Below are 20,485 nucleotides of genomic sequence, written 5' to 3' on the forward strand. Positions count from 1 at the left end.
GTCTCAAGAGCTGTTATCTCTATTTCCACAGCACCATTCCAAACAGGATCTGCTAAAGCCTCATATATATTTTTCGGTTCTGTCTCAAGGGTACAAGAGAGGACAAAAGACTGATAGGAAGGTTTTAATATGGAATAATCAGTAACAGATGAAATAGGATAGTTGATAGAACAAGGATAAGGAGGATTAGTAGTATTTGTGGAAAGAAAACAGTGATAATCGGAAAGATAGCTAGGTGCTTTACCATGTCGTCGTGATCGAGCAATGGGTTGATCAACCTGCCTTGTGCTTGATGTAACAGTGTCCATCGATCCAGTGGTAGTACTAGATTGCACAGGAATAACGGGAACCACAGGAGATGGAACATTATGATGCACAGGTAATGAAACCGTATCCAAAGAAACAGGAGTAGATACTGGTAAAATCATTTTTGAAAACAAAGAATCAGCACAAACTGGTGTAGATTTATCTTTGAAAGGAAATTGCGTTTCATGGAATGTAACATTTCGAGATACAAAAATTTGATTAGAATCAATATCCAAAACTTTGTATCCCTTGTAACCCGAAGAATAACCAAGAAAGACGCATGAATTAGCTCGAGGAGTAAACTTGTTTCGATCTTTAGCATACGTTGAAGCGTAACATAAGCAACCAAATGAACGAAGAAAACTATAATCAGGTTTCTTCTTGCACAAGACTTCATAAGGAGAAAGCTTTTTAAGAAGCAAAGACGGTGTTCTGTTTATCAAGTAGACAGCTGTTAACACACAATCACTCCAGTAAACAAGTGGTACATTTGATTGAAAAAGTAATGCACGAGCTACATTCAGAAGGTGTTGATGCTTACGTTCTACAACAGAATTTTGCTGAGGAGTGTATGCACAAGAGAATTGGTGAACAATGCCATGATCAGTCATTAATTGCGTAAATGCTAACTCAGGTGCATTATCACTACGAATTGCTTTGATAGTTGTATCATATTGAGTTTGAACATGTCTTATAAAAGTAGGAAAAATTGAACCAACGTCACTTTTATTTTTCATCATATAAAGCCATGTAACCCGAGTACAATCATCTACAATCGTTAAGAAATATCTATAACCATCAATAGACTCTACAGAAAATGGCCCCCAAGTATCCAAGTGAACCAAATCAAACGGGGATGAAGACAAATGATTATGCGAGACATAAGGAAGATTCTTTTGTTTAGCCAAAGGACATACAGAACAATGATCTAGACTCGATTTAGACAAACAGATACCAGGAATGTGTTGCATCTTCACAAGTGACGGATGTCCTAAACGTTGATGCCAAACATTGCCATCTACCAAAGATCCACAAAAAGCAGTGCGAGGAGTAAAGACTACTGGTGATAGAACATATAAGTTGTTGACAAGAATCCCTTTACCAATCATCAAGCCCCGAGTATGGTCCTGGATGAAACAATCACGAGGGTAAAAATGAGCAGAGCAATTATCACGTTGTAATAGAGAACTAACACTGATCAAGTTGAAACGAAAAGATGGAACATGAAGAACATCATGCAAAATCAATATATCAGAAATGCGAATGGTTCCTGCATGAGTGATAGCAACTCTAGTACCATCTGGAAACGACACTGTCACACCCTGCACAGGAAAGGTCTCACTAAACATTGTCAAATGTGAACAAACATGAGTAGTAGCCCCACTATCTAGTATCCAACTATCACTAGAGATTATGTTTGCAAGAGTAGAGAAACACTTATGTTGGAAGGTAAGAGTATTATGAGTATAGCGAAGGCTAGAAGATGGAAAAGGAATTAAGACAGTACCGGATGATGATTGAGGATCCATAAAACCTTGTGCAGTAATAGTGGCTGTGGGAAAAGTAGATATAGCATCTGGAGCCGTAGAAGTAGTCATTGCAGGAAGTCGAGCATGAGAAGTGAGTTGACTGATCAAAGACTGCACCTGGTCAGAGCTGAATTGACTTAAATCCAAAGTACTCGATGATGGATAAGTCACAGCATTAGCAGCAGCATTCTTCTGATAGTAAGCCGGAGAACTCTGAGACCCCTGTGAAGACTGTGAAGGTCTGGGTCCAGACTGTGAATTGCCTCGAGCGTGAGAAGCTGATGTCTGACCAGATCGAGTATGGAGCTTATGACCAGGGGGATAACCGTTCAACTTATAACACTTCTGGTACGTATGACCTGAACGCCCACAATGAGTACAAACAATCTTATTGTAAGGACGATATTGTGCAGCATAAGCAGCATTCTCCAATGGCCCATTATAAAAACCATTCTAAATAATCTCTGATGTAGCAGAAGCTTGGAAAACAGCAGACCCTGGCTTGACAACAGGCTTTATATTCTTCTGTCGTTCATCTTGAGAAACCATGTTGAATACCTCATCAATCGTTGGTACAGGTTTCAACATCAAGATGTGACGTCGTGTTTGTTCATACGCCTCATTCAAGCCCATCAAAAACTTCGTAACACGACTTCTTTGCTGCAATCTTTCCCAAAGCATAGCTGCATTACACTCACAATGTCCACAAGTACACACCGGCAACTCTACATAGTTCTTATACTCTTCCCATAAAGTCACAAGCTCTGTGTAATATGTACTTACATCCATAGAACCTTGTTGAATCGAGCTTAGACGTTGCTCTATCTCATACACCCGTGGTGCATCATCCTGCTTGAAACGAGAAAGAAGATTCTTCCAAATCGCCTCAGCTGTTGACATGAACAAAAGACTCGGTCCAATCTTCTTGGAAACCGAGTTAATAAGCCAAGTTGCTACCATATCATTGCATCGTGACCATGATCCAGCATTGCTATCAGTCGGCAAAGGCTTTGGAATCGTTCCGTCGATGAAGCCGAGTTTGTTACGAACGTTCAAAGCCATCCGCACCGATCTTCGCCAAGAATGAAACTCAGATCCAGAAGTCAATCGATCAGAAACAAGCACCAAACCAGCATGATCAGAAGAATGAAGGTAATACGGATTCTCGTATTGATCCGTAGAAGGACGATCAAGATTCGCCATATTCGCGGAAGCTAGAATGAGAAAGAAAAGCAGAGAACGACCTCAACAAGCTGAAAAACCCGATCGATTGAACAGAATCCAGCAAGAACGAGCTCGATATGAACTCAGATCAGCTCAATCGAAGAATCGGAGAACAGCAAAAGAGAAGACGGTCGAAACGAATCCAAGATACTCGAGCAAAAGAATCACGTAGCGAGTACAGAGAGCAGAGAGATACTGCGAAAGAGAAACGCTCATTGTGAGAGGAAAAGCTCGAGTAACATAATCAATGGAGGATCCGTTTTGGCTCTGATACCATATTGAAGAAAAGAAGATGATGAAATAAACTTTCTCATTAACCGTAGAAAGTATACATTGTTATGTATTTATACTAAAGTAGTTTAGGCAAAAGGAAACCAAACCACATTAAACCAATGGTTAGCTAAAGGAAACTATACCGAAGATAATATATATGCTAATATTTATTTAATCATTTTTTCAAGATAGTTAAGTGTTTTTTTCTTTCTTTTACAGACAAACCGTAGATGGTCGAAGGAAGTTTCAAGGCAAATACAAGATTAAGGTCAAAACATCTAGAAATGGCTTTGTTCAGTATATGTTTCAAATTTTGATTTTTCTTACTTTAGTCTCTCCTCTATGCAGTTCTTTTTTGAGAAACTATCCCATATGCAGTGTTGCTTATCTTTACTTAAATTTACTAAAAAAAATGTAAGACAATAATGCTATTTATTTTAGTTAAATTTTATTTAATTTTTACCAGTAAAATCTAATCTGTTAAACCATTTTTTTCTTAAAATTACACTTTCTACGATAATATGATATAATCTAGATATTTGTGTAACATTATTACATACAGGCGACGTCTTCTTCGTTGCCGATGGAAGTTACCACTTTTCTTAATGATGATGCGTAACCGCTACCAGCTGCACTTCCCCTCCCATTTAGGCAACATTAAGAGCGGATGAGTTTATACAGGGTTTTGCTCGACCATAAGGTTATCATACTCAAGCTTCTATCTTTTCATCTGTTGTAGATTTACTCAAAACCTCCCTAATTTACAGCTCTCCAATCACGTTTTATATTTGCAGTCTACCCTGATCCATGAATCCGCCACACTCCATAGATTAAAAACTTTCAAATACCACCTCTTTAAGAAGGGGATTCTATTAGCTTTGCAAATTTGGTGTTAACATACCCATTTTGTGGAGGTCACAGAGACGATTGCTAGCACTCTCACATAGAAGTTTAAGTTTTGTGGTGACACAAAACAAAATACACTTCGATATTATACAGTAATAAACAACTACAATACTTGGATAACTATACAGTGACTATAATTAAATTAATATATCAACATATCATCTATACATATTTTGTTTTCATACTGTTAAAAAATATTCTAAATTATAAAACTATAGCTAAACCATATTAATATTAGCAAAACCGGTGCGTAGCACCGGCAAATCCTCCTAGTAATTAATAGAAGCCAGAGAGAAGACCCATTCCTTAAATACTGCTCCGGTAGATTTGTCGATCAATAATCAAATCTAGTGAAATGAAAGTTACAAAAAAATACATCATACCACAAAGTGCAAATAAGAAAATAATTCAAAATGTGGAAATTTCTTTGGTCCAATGATTTAATTAATGTTCATTAATACTTCTACATCTCTTTGATTCTATAGGACGGTTTATATGATGCAATTAAACGTAAATTTTTAAAAGACATATAAAATTGTCGATTCTATAATTGTTTGTAATGTTCTTAATAGTATAATTATTCAGCGTTAAAAATAAATTTAAAATAAAAATTTCAAAAAGTAACCTAAGCGTAATCAAATTACAAAATTAGGACGAGTTTTCTTTTGATTACAAAACATGGCGTGTGCAATTGGCCCAACACTAGTCGATGACAAGTTTTGGCATTTATACATTGATAATGATATTTTCTTGTCAATACACTGATAAGGATATTTAATTCTCATTAATTAATTGTCTGAACTGATGAGGGTGGCTGAACAAATCCATTACTTGAGATGAGAGTAAAGAAGTTGTGGAAGTAGCACTGCCATTTAAAACTTTATTTATTTATTTTTGATCTAAAAGCGAATATTTATTTAAGTGTTAACAAAACATTCCGGCTTCCAAACAAAAATTAATTAACATTTGAAGGTAATGAAGAAACAGTAACACGTTGATCGCCCTACCAGGCACTACTAGGCATAAGCTACCAATCTCTCCCTAATCCATGATTTTTACCATTAATTAGTTATGAAATTTACAGACTGTTACACTACTAAATACTCTCTCTCTCTCTCTTTCAAATTATAAGTAGTTTTGGATAAAAACACAATTATGAAGAAAAGCATCTTTTTATCTTTAACAATTAATTTAAAAAATGACCAATGCAAACCATATTTCCAATTTTGCTTTTAATTTTATGTTTAAATTTGTTTTTTAATTAGATTTTGGAAACAATTTATATTGTAAAACAAAAAATAATTCTTCAAAACTACTTATATATTAAAGCAGAGAGTATATTTATCAAAATCTCATTGTATTAGTATTAGGTAGACATAACTTTTTTAACAAAAAACTACTGTTGTTAAATTTGATATCTACTGTTTTGAAAATATTGTTAAATTTTAAGATTTTTAAAGAATATTTTCATGTTGTTTTGTATTTAAGAATAAAATTTAGATATCATAATTTAAATGAGCTTCTAGAATGACTTAAGAAAAACAAATTTTTTTTTAATCCAACTAAAATTAGGTAAATTAATTTAAATATTAAATTAATTAAAATTTTAGGTTGAATATACCCCATTTAATTTGATGTGGTCTTTTGTCAATATTTAGAATATTTTATTCAAGTCTTTTTTTTTGTCAACTTTGTATTATTGGAAGCTTGAAAATTACAATAGTTAAGAGTACCATGATATTAAATAGTTCTGATTTGTAATTCTGGCTTGTTTTGCTAGCTGATCAACATTACATGTAAGAGATCTAGGAACATGTTAAAAGTGAAATTGTTTGTTTGGATGAAACAATGATGTCTTGTATTATAGTCCTTGCTTCATTAACCTCATGTGCATTTAATTGTCTCTGTTTAATTCCATCTAAGCATCTGAATAGCTCTGTGCAATCTCCTAGCATGAGAACATTGGTGTATGCAAGTCTGTTAAGTTGTTGAACAGCTGACTTCATAGCTATTGCTTCAGCTTCTAATTCTGAGTTTGTTGGTGTAAGTGCAGCGCTTCCTTGAATCTTTAGAGTGCCTTTTTTGCTATGCAAGGATCACCCAATTCCTATATTTTCTGTAGATGCTTTCCAAGAGGCATCTGCAACACAATAAAGCTCAGTTTCTTGTGGGAAGATAGCTTCAATTGTATTCGGTGAAGAGGTATAATGTGACTGATAAGGTGCATCAGTAAAGAGATAAACACAATAAAGAAATCTAGAATAGGAAAAATGAAGTTTTCTATTAGATTAGGTTTGTGTTTTGCATATCCCACATGTTAAAGGGAATTGTCTTTCATAACAATAGAGATCTAATGGAAAGGTGTTCCATAAGATTGAAGAGATCTAAGAGAAACATTGAAGTGTTTTAGTTTTAAGTAGTTTCTAAAGCTAATAAGAAAAAATTGTTCTTATAATTCTTTGTATTTCTAGAGATCCTAGAGATTGGAATTGATATCAGAACCTCAGGTTGGAGACTCGATCTAAACTTAAGTTGAAGCTTCGATACAGGAGGAAAGATCATGAAAGCATGATGGCCGACATGACTAGCTTTGTGCCTCGTACAAAGGACTTTGGATCCGCATCCATCCACTGTCCAATGTTGTCATCGACAAACTACCAGGTTTAGTTGATGAGGATGAACGAGTTACTGCATGGAGATTTTTGTGGACAAATCAATTCACTAACACCAGCAAGTAACCGTGAGGCAGTCTATCGGTTCAAAGGGTTTCGCACCGATAGAGGATGAGATTTTTCCTCATCTGGTTTCAATCTACTTTGTGAAGAAAGTGGAGTTGAAGCTATGGCAGCCGAGGTAGATTCTATCACAAGAAACAAGACATGTGAGCTTGTGGATAGATCGATTGGTGTTAAACATACAGGGGTATGTGACACAAGGATGAAAGCGTGTAACACAACTTATGTAGGTGTTATACATACATGGGTATGTGACACAAAGATGGAAGTGTGGAACACAACGCACGTACCAATAGAGTCAAGGTTAAATATTTCAAAGGCTGAAGACGAACCAGAGATAAATGCGCTGAGTGTTGAGCAGAAGGCCGATATCCTCACTAGAGCTCACGTACGCAAGATGGTGGACGTGACCAGAGTTCTCGTCGTAGTGAGCTTCAGCCGCAAGTCTCATCGCAACTTAAGTGAAGAGGTCAGGAGATGGTTCTACAGGAATTGGACCAATTCTAAGAAGAGGCGGTACGGAAGCAAGGAGAGCATCCAATCTAACCTTGAGAAAGATGTGACTCCAATGGATGGATACGCACACAATGGTGTGGAGAAAGATGATTACGTGGTGATTAAGTTCAAGCACGCACGGAGCTTAATTGGAGTTCAAGAAATTGATCTCCCAAATTCAAGTTGGAACTAAGATGGTCATTTTTGGATAATTTTAAACTTGTGGAAATTTAACATTTTATTAGATGTTTAATATGTTAAGAAATAAACACAATAATAAAATCTAGAGTAGGAAAAATGAAGTTTTCCATTAGATTAAGTTTGTCTTTCATATAAATAGAGATCTAATAGAGATGTGTTCCATAAGATTGAAGAAATCTAAAAGAAACATATATAACTTTAGTTTTGAGTAGTTTTGAAAGCTAATAAGAAAAATTGTTCTTATAATCTTTGTATTTCTAGAGATTTGACGTTCTGACTAATTACATTATGTAGGCAAGGCAAGTTTTCCATGCTATCATTTAGCTGATGTGGTATTTCTATGGAAAGTATTCTTATATGCCCTAGTTAGAAAATTTATATTCTTACTATCCCACTTTTTTTCTAACTACCCCACATTTTTGCACCTTTTCCCCTTTCCTTTCTTACCCTTTCTTTCTTTATTATTTCTGTTCTTCTTTTCAAACATCGCGGGACCCACCATTATTCTTTCGTTTTTTCCTTAATTTTTTTTCTCGAGTAGGTCCCATATAACTTTCTCTACCGACCAGATTTTTTTCTAGTTTCTTTTAATCTTTTTCAGCTGGGTCACAGATTTTATTTTCCAGATCCTTTTTTTAAGATTTTTTTCTAAATTGTTAAATGATTATATAGCTGAAATTTTATGGAAAATAAAAACTTTCAGTTTATCTTGAAATAATATTTTCATAAACAATAAAATAACAAAATAAATTATTAAAATAATATTTTAATCCACAACTATTTTTCAAAAATAAATTTGGTAATATTTATATAAATTAATTTTCTTTAATTAAAATTTTATTTCTCTTATATAAAAGCAATCAAATTTAAAATAAGATATTTTCTATTTAAATCAAATATTAATTTTAAAAAATAAAAAATATTTCAGTAATATTTCAAAAATACAAAAAGTTTTTAAAAAATATTTAAAAATATTTTTATAAAAAATTAATTTTAAAATTAAATTTAATAAAAAAATATATAAATTTTTTTACATAAAAATGTTACAAAACTATAAATTTAATAAAAAATATATTTCAATAATATTTTAATCAAAAATTAATTCCAAATTTCCTTAATTTAAGCTTTTATATATTTTATATGGCCTTCAAATTGAAAAATAATATATTTCATATTTTTACTGTTTATATTTGTAACTAAATTAACAACCTATATAAATAATAAATAATATTCTCTGTTTTATAAAAAGTAAGTTTGACATTTTTTCTTGTTATGTAAGGAGTATCATTTAAGATTCCAATTCAGTTATAGCTATTTTAACTTTAATATTATTTACAAAATACTTTGATTTTATAAATAATTTATTCATCTTAAAATCTTTTGATTAAATAGATATATTTATTAAGAGCATGAATGCATTCAAAACATTTTTAATCTTTGTGAAAAATATCAAAATTACATTCTTCTTGAAACAGAAGATACATATTATTTTATATAAATTTGAAGATTTGATATTATATTTTTATTTATATAAATGTGTGCGTGGACTACTAGCACTACTAAAACTACTTTGTACTACCTTGGACTACTATGTATTATACGTATTTTTAATAACTTTATATTTTTGGGTTATTATATATTTTCAGCTGATATAACTTATATATTTTGAATTATATGTCCTCATATGTGTTAAGGTATCAAATTAGTCATGAAATCTTTAATATTTCTTAAGTCGTTAGAAAAATTATCACTTCCACAAAAAACTTCCTTATACTTCCATATCTAATGTCTCGATAGTGATGTCATAATAAGGTAAATCACACAAATTACATATTTTCCAAATTTTGTTTCTACAAAAATGTTATATACAATCTAAAACTATCTAAATGCATTGGTTCTACTAGCAATATTTTATTTTTCACGTGGTATTACTTATAAATGTTGAAATTGACAAAAGTATTACTATGAACAAGATAATATTACTACTACCTTGAGTATTACTGAGTGTAAATATAATACTAGTGCTTTTTAAATATATGGCATAAAGACATTTTAAATGAGTACGTTTTTAATTATATATTAATAACATGTGTTAAATATGTTATACACGTTTTAGACATGCTTGAATTTTTTTTTATTTAGCTTAGTAATACCTAGCAAAACTAGTAGTTCAAAAAATTTCTTGCACTTAGTGTTTTATTTTTATTCTTACTTCACTAAGTTGTAAATATAATATTATTTGATGGTATGCATGTTTTAAATGTATGATTTAATAATTTTGTAAATATATGTTATATACAAATTTTTGAAGAAATAGATTCCCGAGCTATGACCAACAAAAACAATTTTTGCTTTGTTCCAAAATTTTCTAGTCATTACACGTACGTTTGAGTTGGGTCTATAATTTTTAGAAAGAGATCCCTGATCTGATTTGATACGACTAGGGCTGGGTAAAATATCCAGAACCGAAGAACCTACCCCAAACCGATAAAATATGATAGTTTGGTAGAAATATTCAAACAAAACCGTATTTAGTGAGTACTTTTGATTATTTTTAGTACATTTGGGTACTTTGAATACAAAATACCCGAACCAAATCGGGTAATATGGTTACTTTAGGTATTATTATCCGAACTTATTTCAAATATATTCGTTATTTGGTTATTTTCAGGTTTCTTTACATCAAAATTGAACCCACCAGGACCGAACCCGATCTAAAATTTTATAATGCCGAACATCGCTAATTTCTAAACCGGAAAACCCGGTACCCGAAAGAACCGACTCGTACCATACGACCAACGAAAACAATTTTATTTTACCGGGAATAACATAAGATTTTATTTTATAATACAAAATTATATACAAAATGAACTTATGAAAAAAATATACAAAATGATAACTCGTAGTTTGGTGTTATATTGCTTGATTGTTAACTAGACAGTCCCTGGATCAATACTCAGCTTCGTTAATTTATTTGGTTAGGATTATTTTATTTTTAAAAAGACATTTATATTCAAAATTTAGTTGATGTGATGATACGTAAAAGTAATTTGCGGTCTGGTGGTATGCTCCTGGTTTCTTAACTTTACGGCTCCGGATTTGTTATCTTTTTTATTTATTTTTTTAATGAGTGGAATGGCAGTTTCGTAATTATTTCATCTTCCTATAAGGGTTTTCCTGATTCAGCAAATTATTTTTCACGGCCGCCATGGAATTTCTTCAAAGAATCTCCATATTTATGGGTTATAGTTGTTGTTTACACATCAAAAATATAAATTTATCCATATTCATCAATTTGAACTTAAAATTGGCGGAAACAAACATAACTTTTTCTTTATCCTCACCATTGATATGGTTTAGAATCGCGAAACAGAACATTAAATGACATTGAGCTCACCAGGCTTATTCAAAATCGCAGGCTACCATTGATATTCATTAACAGGTATAGAGGTTGAAGAAAGAGAGGGAGAAACACGTGTGTGTGGGGGAGGGGGAGAAGGAAACCTTTGGACTAGTTTAGAGGGTTTAATTTAGGTTGAGTTGTAGTTTAGATAATTCATTAAGGCTATTTTAGTACTTAGCCATATTTCTGTAATTAAAAAAAAATAAATAATAAATAATTTATTAAGAGGGACAAAATAGCATAAATATAGGAGTTACTAGGGCAAATTAGAATAAAGTCCTATTTCTATGCCAGCCAATGACCATATTTCGCAGGCCTCCGTACATTTGAAGACCATTGATCTATGATTGATAGATTCTATTCCTTCTCCACAAGTTTGGCATTCACCATTAATCTTACATCCTATATTTTATTTTAAGTCTAATGTTTATTTCTTTTATAATGATCATAACGAAGTATTAGAACTTGATATGCGCCTCCACCCAGGTGTTTGATTTAACTTGTGTTCAACGTAAATTCATAAACCGTTGGTTTTATAAAAAATCTCATGTATATTTTTTTATGTTTTGTAATTTACATATATAGTAAAATATATTATTTTATAATATAGATGTCTGATAATATATTTTTTATTTGTACATAATATTATATTAAAAAATTTATAACTTGATTCAATTTGATGTAATTGTATTATTCATATATTAGCATGTTGTTTTTTTTGTTAATTTATTTTAAAATGAACAACATACTAAATTTTTTAATCTTTTGCATTAGTTTTCTAGGAATTATTATTAATTTTATGATATTTTGTTTTCTTGAAAATTGAACTCTCGAAATTTTTATATTTGACTAAACTAAATAAAGTAATATTTTTTTTTATATAATATATATTATTTTAGGTTGTGTTTTTATTTTCACCACAAAGAAACAACAACCATTATAATTAATTAATTTAAATTAATTTTAAATATAGTGGTAAAATCTCTAAATTAAAAGTAATACAAAAATGAAATATTTAATTTATTGTAAATACAATAGATAAATGTGCAAATAAAATGAAATACTTAATCTACTATTTATATTTTCAAATAGTTCTCATTATCCATACTAGAGGTTGGCCCGCCCTACGGGCAGGTGAGTTTACATTAAAACTATTTTATATTAAAATATTTTATAATTTTATAAAACATTTGAAATTTACTTTATATTAGGAATAATAAATAAAATTTATTTTTATTCTAAATTATAAATTTTATTAAATTTGTTGGTTTGAATTGGAAAGACGACTAACATAAGTTACAAAAAACCACTAACATTGTTTTTTGTTAGAGAACACAAAATTATTATATTAAAATTTTTGGTAATTGTAATAATTTATATTCCTATTTGATTTCCATTTCAATTTTTCATTGAAGAAAATATAAAGTATGAATAACTACTATTTTTTATATTGTTGTTAACTATTTTTCCTATTGATTTGGGTTTCATGGATTTTTCTTTATGTAAAGTTGGTACGATGATTTAATGTATTGTATTTTATAGTTTTGTCATGATTGTTTGATTGTTATGTGTAACAATTCTTTCGGGTGATTATAGATGATCTATTTTAGTTTTATCATGTTTGTTTGATTGTTATGCGTAACAATTCTTTCGGGTGATTATAGATGATTTATTTTAGTTTTGTATAGTGTTTGTTTTACCTGAGTCTGATGCTTTCAAATCCGTTGGCCCCATGAGGCTTTTTTACCATGGCATTGGGTGTAGGTACCTCTAATAGCAAGTTCTGCTTCACCTTGTTACGGTGCGTGCAAATGAGTATGTTCTCAGGTGAATTGCATCTGTCACAACAAAACGAATTGAAAACAGAGTTTATTCACACATTCAAATATCATTCACATTCAATGAGATCATGCTATAAACCCAAAAAAATCACAATCAATCTCTTTGAAATCAGAACTAACGCATAACTATCATCATCAAAACAAATGAATGTGCAACTAAGATCTTCATATAAACCCTAAAATTTACGAACCAGTATCGCACATCAGAGAATAAAGATGAGATATACAAACCACCATGTCCACACCCATAAGCTCCTCCACCTTTCTTCACAGTTCTTGCTTCCCAAAACCGTAGAAGTCGTGTCACAACAGTCTCCTTACAACAGCCGGTCTTCAAATTGGAGAGCAGCATGTTGGTTATCCCATGTCTTTGAAGCGTTTCAGTGAAAGCTTTTGAGATATAAGGATTTGCAGAGATTGATGACTTTCTCTACAGCTCGACGAAGGGACATATATATATATAGATGCAGCTTTCAAATCGAGAGATTCAGTTTGCTAGCATCGAAGGAAACCTAAATCAAATCGTTAGAACCCTAGAATACAGAGAAATCCCAAATTTAAAATCTCTCTCGCGGCGACGAAAGTTTCAAGAGACGGAAGAGTGAGAACTATGGAGAGAGATTGAAGATGATTACCATTAAGATGGATTGAATCGGAGAGGATGAAGAATCAGAATCTTTATTTTCTCTAGCTCTAGGTTTCAAATTAACTCTTCCGTTTCCAAAAGCCAAAAGCATTTTTAAGCTTATTTCCTTTTTTCTTTCCGTATCATATTAACATATTGGGCTGCGAAATGGTTCAAATGGGCTGGACAGCCAACTTATTTTTTTAATTGCAAGCCCACTCCACCAGTGACGTGGCACTTTGATTGGTCCTGATTATTTTGACCATGTGGATAACCTTAGACCATCTCCAATGGTACTCTATAATTTTCTCTATATTTCACTCTAAAATAGAGTAACTCTATTATAGAGTTGGATTTGCTCCAATGGTTCACTCTATAATAGAGTTACTCTATAATAGAGTGAAATATAGAGTATTCTTATTTTTTCACTCTATATTTGGAGTAAAAAAATAAGATTACTCTATATTTCACTCTATTATAGAGTAACTCTATTATAGAGTGAACCATTGGAGAAAATTTAACTCTACTAGATCCTTTCTCCGCGCTACGCGCGGATAATATATTTAAATTTGTTACATTTATCATTTTTATTTGTATGTGAATTTTTCTATATTAAATTATATATAACTAATTTTTAAAATTATTTTTTTATATTTTTAGTTTGAAGTAAATATTTCTATTATATGCAACACAATTAACTAATAAAATATGAAGAATCAAGTCCAAAATTTTAGAGTTATGTAAAAAATATATAATTATGTATAGAACACAAATTATCTTAGTTTAAAAGATCAGAATCTCATCTCGAATAAATTTACGAAAAGAAAAAGTATTCCAATAACCTACTTAAAATATAAACTTCTTTTTCAAAAACAAAATGCGTACTTAACAATATTTTTTTACGTGTAATAGTTGAAAACTGACAATTGAATATCGATCTAGAATATTATTTTAATATATCTAATGTAAAATATTAATTGTAATAAACAAATTTTGAATTTTGTAATATTACATGAATTAGAAGTCTTTAAAATCTAAAATCTATTTTATTAAAATACTATATTTTTTATTCATTTATTATTTTGACGTTACAAAATATTGCTTTAGTTTTATTTGTATATTAATTTTTTAATAATTTAGTTTCTTTTTAAGTAATTTTAAAATTATCAAGAATATAATATATTTAAAATTATTTATTTAAATATATCCAAATATGATGTCTCATTTTTATGTGTGTTTGCGTTGAGCATATTTAATTTGTAATTTGTATATTTAATAACACCTTATTGCGTGTCGTTCTATGGTTTTAATAAATGTGTTGTCATTTCATTTTTATTACTACTAACATGATTTTTTTAGTGATCAGTGATAATGTATTTTTAACGTTATGTATTATATTTTATAGTATATTTTTTAACTCTTCGTGCTGGCACTTTTTTTAAAATCATTTTAATTAGATAATAGGTTTAAAGATGTAAATAAAACTGTGTATGTTGTAAATTTAGACTTTTTAGTGTAGCTAAGCACTATCAATTAAGGAAATTATATTATGATTTTATTTTCCTAAATCTTTTTTCTGTGTATTTTTTTTGTTTTATTTTGTATTTTTACAATTTTATCGCATTATTCTTTAATTGCAGAGAATTGATATTTCCAAATTTTGTTTCATATACCTGAAGTCGTCGGTTGATTTTTGTTTGTTTTCTTTTTCTAATTATACGTACAGTTCGACCGTTTCTTCTTTTTTTGGATCAAATTACTAATATCATGAGATAGAAAAGTTTAAACTCTAAGAATGGAGTGAGTATTTGTGCTAGAGAAAACTTATTTAACCACTAATATAGTGAGATATTATAATATTAGAAGGTATGGAAACTCTTCTATGTTGTCCTACGCTGGACATAATTAAGTTGTTGTCAGTTGATTCTATATTTGTGATAACTGGAAATACATCTTTATGTCTTCCTTAGATCATCCTTAATTGGTTTACGGTTCGACCATTTCTAATATACTGAGAGTAACATAAAATTAGATGTTGATTATCTCCTCCCAATTAGGAATGCATAGAATGAGAGAAATTCAAGATGAGACCTCTTTACAATTTTGTCCTCATATCTATATAGAGTTAGTAGATTACTCTATCTGTTTCAAAATGTAATCATTTTTAATTAAAATCTGTAATATTTAAAAGTTATTGCTTTAGAAAACTGCCATTTAATATATAAATTTAATCAATTACACAGTAATTTACATAATTTAATTGGCCACACAATATCCAATAAATATAAAGTTACATTGAAATATAAAAACAATTTCCCTACCAAAAAAAATACTTTTAAACCATTATATTATAAAACAAAGAGAATATTTAAATTATATTGAAACATTAAAATAGTAAAAATCAGAAAAGCTGAAATCTCAACGTCGAGCATTTACGTTGGCCATGTTATTGACTTTGAAGATAACGTGAATGATCAAGAACAAAAAGATTGATTTTAGCTTCAGTCTTCTTTTTTTTAATAATTTTACCAAAAAAAAAAAGAACAGGAAGATGACTAATAAAAAAGATACAGACAGAGTACTGTAAAAAGGTGTTGATCACAATAGCAAACATTATAGTCGCAAAAATAATCAACTTTATATTAAATATTAGTCAAAAATAATAAAATATATAATATTAATAAATTTCATTTTAAATATAATTTAACTTTTAAAAAATTTATGTTGCACATGGTGCAGGAACACACCTAGTATTATTTGAATTTCAAAAACTATCTGATGCACTGATTTTTTGTGACAAATCAAATTTAAGGAACTGGACAAGAGATTGAGAGGAGTGATGTGGAGAGGTACAAAGAGTCTTCACTTGATGAGTTATAATGGAGCATTGAAGTGCCATTGTTGTAGTCGTAGGAGTTACACCGATGAAGTTGGGTAGACGAACATTTTTGGAGTCGTTGGAGACGTCTGAGGCGAGTAGACTAAAGAAAAAGAAGCTATAAGTTATACAATGGGCTGACTATTTTGATGGGTTTGGATGGTTCGAGACCCATCATCTAAACATTCGCGATGACGTGGCAGTTTGATTGGTGAAGAATATTTTGTCCTATGTGGCACTTCTAAGAAGCCTCAAAATTAGTAACTTTTATATAGTAGGATAATAGAGTTACTCTATTTTAGTGTAAATTATAGAGGAAAAAATAGAGTCCCATATGCACCATCGGGGAGAAACGTGTTGCATAAGTAACAAGGAAAGCTCTTAATGCAGAGGCTGAAGCCAAGGCAAAGCAGTTCAAAAGATGTAAAAACCGTTTGATGGATACTACTGAGTGCGATGAGTTTACGTTTCAGAAGACAGGGAAAGCTCTGAAGATGGAACCACCTAGTCGCAGTAGCAAAAGCACGTCTATGTCATTCTTGAAATGGCATTCCAAATGGAGTAAACCCTCGTCCAAAGACTCTGTATTGAAGAAATGGTTTTGGTCTAGACATCTTTACAACCGTTCTTCATCAAGTATAGAGTTTCATAGTACCCGATAATACTCATTTCAGGTACTTAACCAGACATCGCAGCTTTGATGAAACCAAACCCCCTTGTTATGGAACAGAGTGGGTTATTTAGGAAAAATAGATACTGAGCTTTCAGCTTTAGCCTTCAGAGCTGTGTGTTTCATGTTTCTTTTGGTGATATCTTGTGTGTTTCAGTGTAACCTATGGGGATAACATTTAGTTAATGAAAAAAACTTGTCAGTCATTTGCAGGGTTATCTATGAAGTTCTGTTGACCTGCAGTTTCTTATTCAAGATATGCAAGAGCATGTGAAGTTCTCTGATACAGAACGAGAACCAAATAAACATATGTATGTTCACACTTGAAAAGTATTTTGTTTATACACAAAATAAAACAAAAACATTACAATACTGGCTTACCAAAGTGTATATAAGAGGCTCAGTTTCCATATACAAATATAAAAGTCTATCTACAGTTTTCACAAAATCTAATCACAAATATTACAGATATACCACCCCTATCTATAGAAGCGTCTTTTACTTGCACTTCAAGAATCCAATCACTGGCATTGCCGGTTTACGTGAGCTTATGAAAGCTCAGTAAACTTTTTTCAGACAACAAAGTCATGTAACTGATGGGGATTAGAGAATCTGCCATCTTGCTGGTTACCAAGTCCAATGTAGCCATTGTAATCAACCACACCAAACCCGTTATAGTTCATCAAGCTGTCTGGTTTGGGATCTGCAAAGATAAGGTTTTCTTCTGCATCAGATGTATATGGAATGTTGTTGTTTCCATGATTCTGTTGTTGTGAAGATGAAGAAGTGTCTTCGTGTTTGAGCTGAGATGTTTCATTCATTCTGTTCTTCTTGTTGTTGCTGCTGTCTTGATTAGAGTTTGAGAGTAACTCTGGTGAATCTCCAAACTCTTCTTTATACATCTCTTCGATCATCGGTTTCCATAGCCGAACTCTCGCGTTAATAAACCAGTTTGCAACCTAATCAAGAACCATAGAACCAATCAAATCAAAGCAAAGACCAACAGCAAAAGTGAGATCTCTCTGTCTTCTTGTCTTACCTGGTTTTTAGATAGTCCTGTCTGCTTAGCAAGCATGATCTTCTCTGACTCCTTGGGATATCTAAGCAAAGAATATGGACAAAAATGGTCCCTCAATCCACATTTACTATAGAGTCGTTTATAATATCTATCATAGTTTGTAATATCATAATTATCCGGCTTTAAAAAAAAATCAACACGTACGGATGAAGGAAGTGCTCAAAGAGCCAAGCGCGGAGAATAGAGACAGAGTTTTCAGGCAAGCCTCTTTGTGGTCTCCAAGTAGGTCTAACCATACCAAGCTGTTGATGCAAAGCTCTCTGTTGTCTCAGCCTCTGATCTAAATACCTCAATCTCGGTATCCTCTCCCCTTGCTCTTCACAAGTCTCTTTCTCCCCAAGCTTCCCTCTAATCACCTGAACCTGCTCCTTTATCGCATCCCTCAAACACCGAAAATGGCGAGAGATTCTGTTCAGAGCCACCGATGTGTAAGGCTTAGCTGCTCCAACACCAGCTACCATCTCGAAAGACGAAGCCAAAGCTTCCATTTGATGGTAGTATTGGTTGTACCTTTTGTCTACCTCGTCGACCATTGTTAAGAGCTTGTGCTTCTTGCTCTGAAGCTCATGACGTTCTGAAGGAGATAACTCCTCGTTGTTCACTGTGTTGTTGGTATCGTTAGGTTTAGACCCGTTAGTAAAGTCTTGACCTTTCTCGTTGTTCTTGGTCTTCTTGACGCTAACGACTTCGTCTAGCAGTTGTTGTGTTGGTTTAAGGTAACGAGACCTTAGAACGCTGCTTACAAACCCATTGTTGTAGAATCCAAAGGAAGGAACTTGATGATGATGTTGATGATGATGACTCTTCCCATTCTCTTCGTTGTAACTCAGCTGGTTCGAGAGGTTCTGGTAATGGTACTGGATCTGGTTACCGAGGCTTAAGGAGAGTCCACCGCCGTGGAAGCTTAGATCGTTGCTTGAGACCGTTACGTTTCCGTTGAGAGATGTGTCGCTCGTTGGTGGGATGAAAACCATCTCGTTTGGTACGGAGTTTGGGATTTCGAGACAGTTTGCTCCGGCGCCGGCGCCGGAGAAAGAAGCGGCGGAGGAAGAGGAAGCTTGTTCGTTGAGGTAGATGGGTTCTTGGTAGAGAGATTGCATGCCGACAGTACTAGTTGGGTAATAAACTGCCATGTGATTTTGTTATTTTTTTTTGTAATCAAAATGTTGTTATTACAGTAAGTATCATACGGTTTTTGATGTTTTGTCTGAAAACGAGTTTCCCTGTAAGAGAATGAGAGAGAGACGTGTGAGTTTGATTCTTGATTATAAAAAAGGAACAATCTTTGAGAGGAGGTTAACACATCGTATTCTCACGCCGCAATTACAGATGAAAAATAAAGAAATTAAAACCCTAATAATCTTTTATACGGAAATAAAGTTTTCCACTTCAATTTCAGTGACGCAAGAAAAAAAAGTAAAATGATTAAGCAGCAGAAGATGATGAAATCAGAAAATATCGATGTGTAAAGTGTTTATCTTTATATGTTTCTGATGATTTCATACTTTCATAAACGGTGGTAACACGGAGAAGATGATAGTTTTCTTTTCAAAAAGGAAATTTTTAAAAAAAGAAAGTACAGATCAATCATAGCTTTCAATCAAGAAACCAAGAACAATCAAATATTATAATAAAATAAAATAAACAAAACCTGAGAGAGAACCCTACAAAAGAAAGAGATTGTGGATGCGGCTGAATCAGGGAACACACAGGAAAAGAGAAGAACTTCGAACAGTGGAAGACAAAAAGAGAGAAGAAGAAGAAGAAGACACCCAATCCCAAGAGATAGATTAATAATTGCAATTATTATAAACAAATATTCTTCTATTTTAAAATAAAAATACTTTTTTTTTTGCTCACTCACAAAGAGCAGAACCAACCCATCTTATCATTGGAACATAGACAACAAACTCCAGATTTTTAAATTAATAAAAACTATTTTAACAAATATTAACCAATACCATAATAATATATGGAGAAAATTTGACAATCTCTACCAGTAATTCTTTATTGAATTTTATTCCAACCGAACCTTCTAATTTATTTTGGGTTTTTTCTTTGCGAACCATTTAGAGAATACTACGCGTGAGCAGAAAATTCATTATTTTATTTTCTGTTTGGATTATTATAGATAATAGAGAATATTTTTACAAATGCTACTTATATACTCATTTATATTAAAAACTAATATTATTGAATAGAAATAAATAATGTGTGGTCATTGACTTGACTTGGTGGTTATATGTATTCATCAAACAAATAGAATAAACAAATAATGAAAACCTTTTTTTTTAAAATGAAGAAGAAAAGAGTTGAATTTG

At 31.8% G+C, this 20,485-nt stretch overlaps 1 protein-coding gene across 2 annotated transcripts; it reads right to left on the minus strand.

The window, feature by feature from the left end:
* Positions 1 to 17,381: 17,381 nt before the first annotated feature.
* On the minus strand, positions 17,382 to 20,098 carry LOC106397234 (BEL1-like homeodomain protein 3). 2 transcript variants are annotated; one of them, XM_013837831.3, is made up of 4 exons: positions 19,816 to 20,098; positions 18,309 to 19,387; positions 18,126 to 18,186; positions 17,382 to 18,045 (listed from the first exon to the last, which is right to left on the minus strand). In XM_013837831.3, the coding sequence occupies exons 2-4, from the start codon at positions 19,295 to 19,297 to the stop codon at positions 17,659 to 17,661; spliced, it is 1,437 nt and encodes a 478-aa protein (XP_013693285.2). In that variant the 5' UTR covers positions 19,298 to 19,387; positions 19,816 to 20,098; the 3' UTR covers positions 17,382 to 17,658. The 2 variants fall into 2 exon arrangements, with proteins under 2 accessions (XP_013693285.2, XP_013693278.2); XM_013837824.3 differs by having other exon boundaries at positions 19,833 to 20,086.
* Positions 20,099 to 20,485: the final 387 nt, after the last annotated feature.

Source organism: Brassica napus, chromosome A2, assembly GCF_020379485.1.
Source record: "Brassica napus cultivar Da-Ae chromosome A2, Da-Ae, whole genome shotgun sequence".
Taxonomy (NCBI): domain Eukaryota; kingdom Viridiplantae; phylum Streptophyta; class Magnoliopsida; order Brassicales; family Brassicaceae; genus Brassica; species Brassica napus.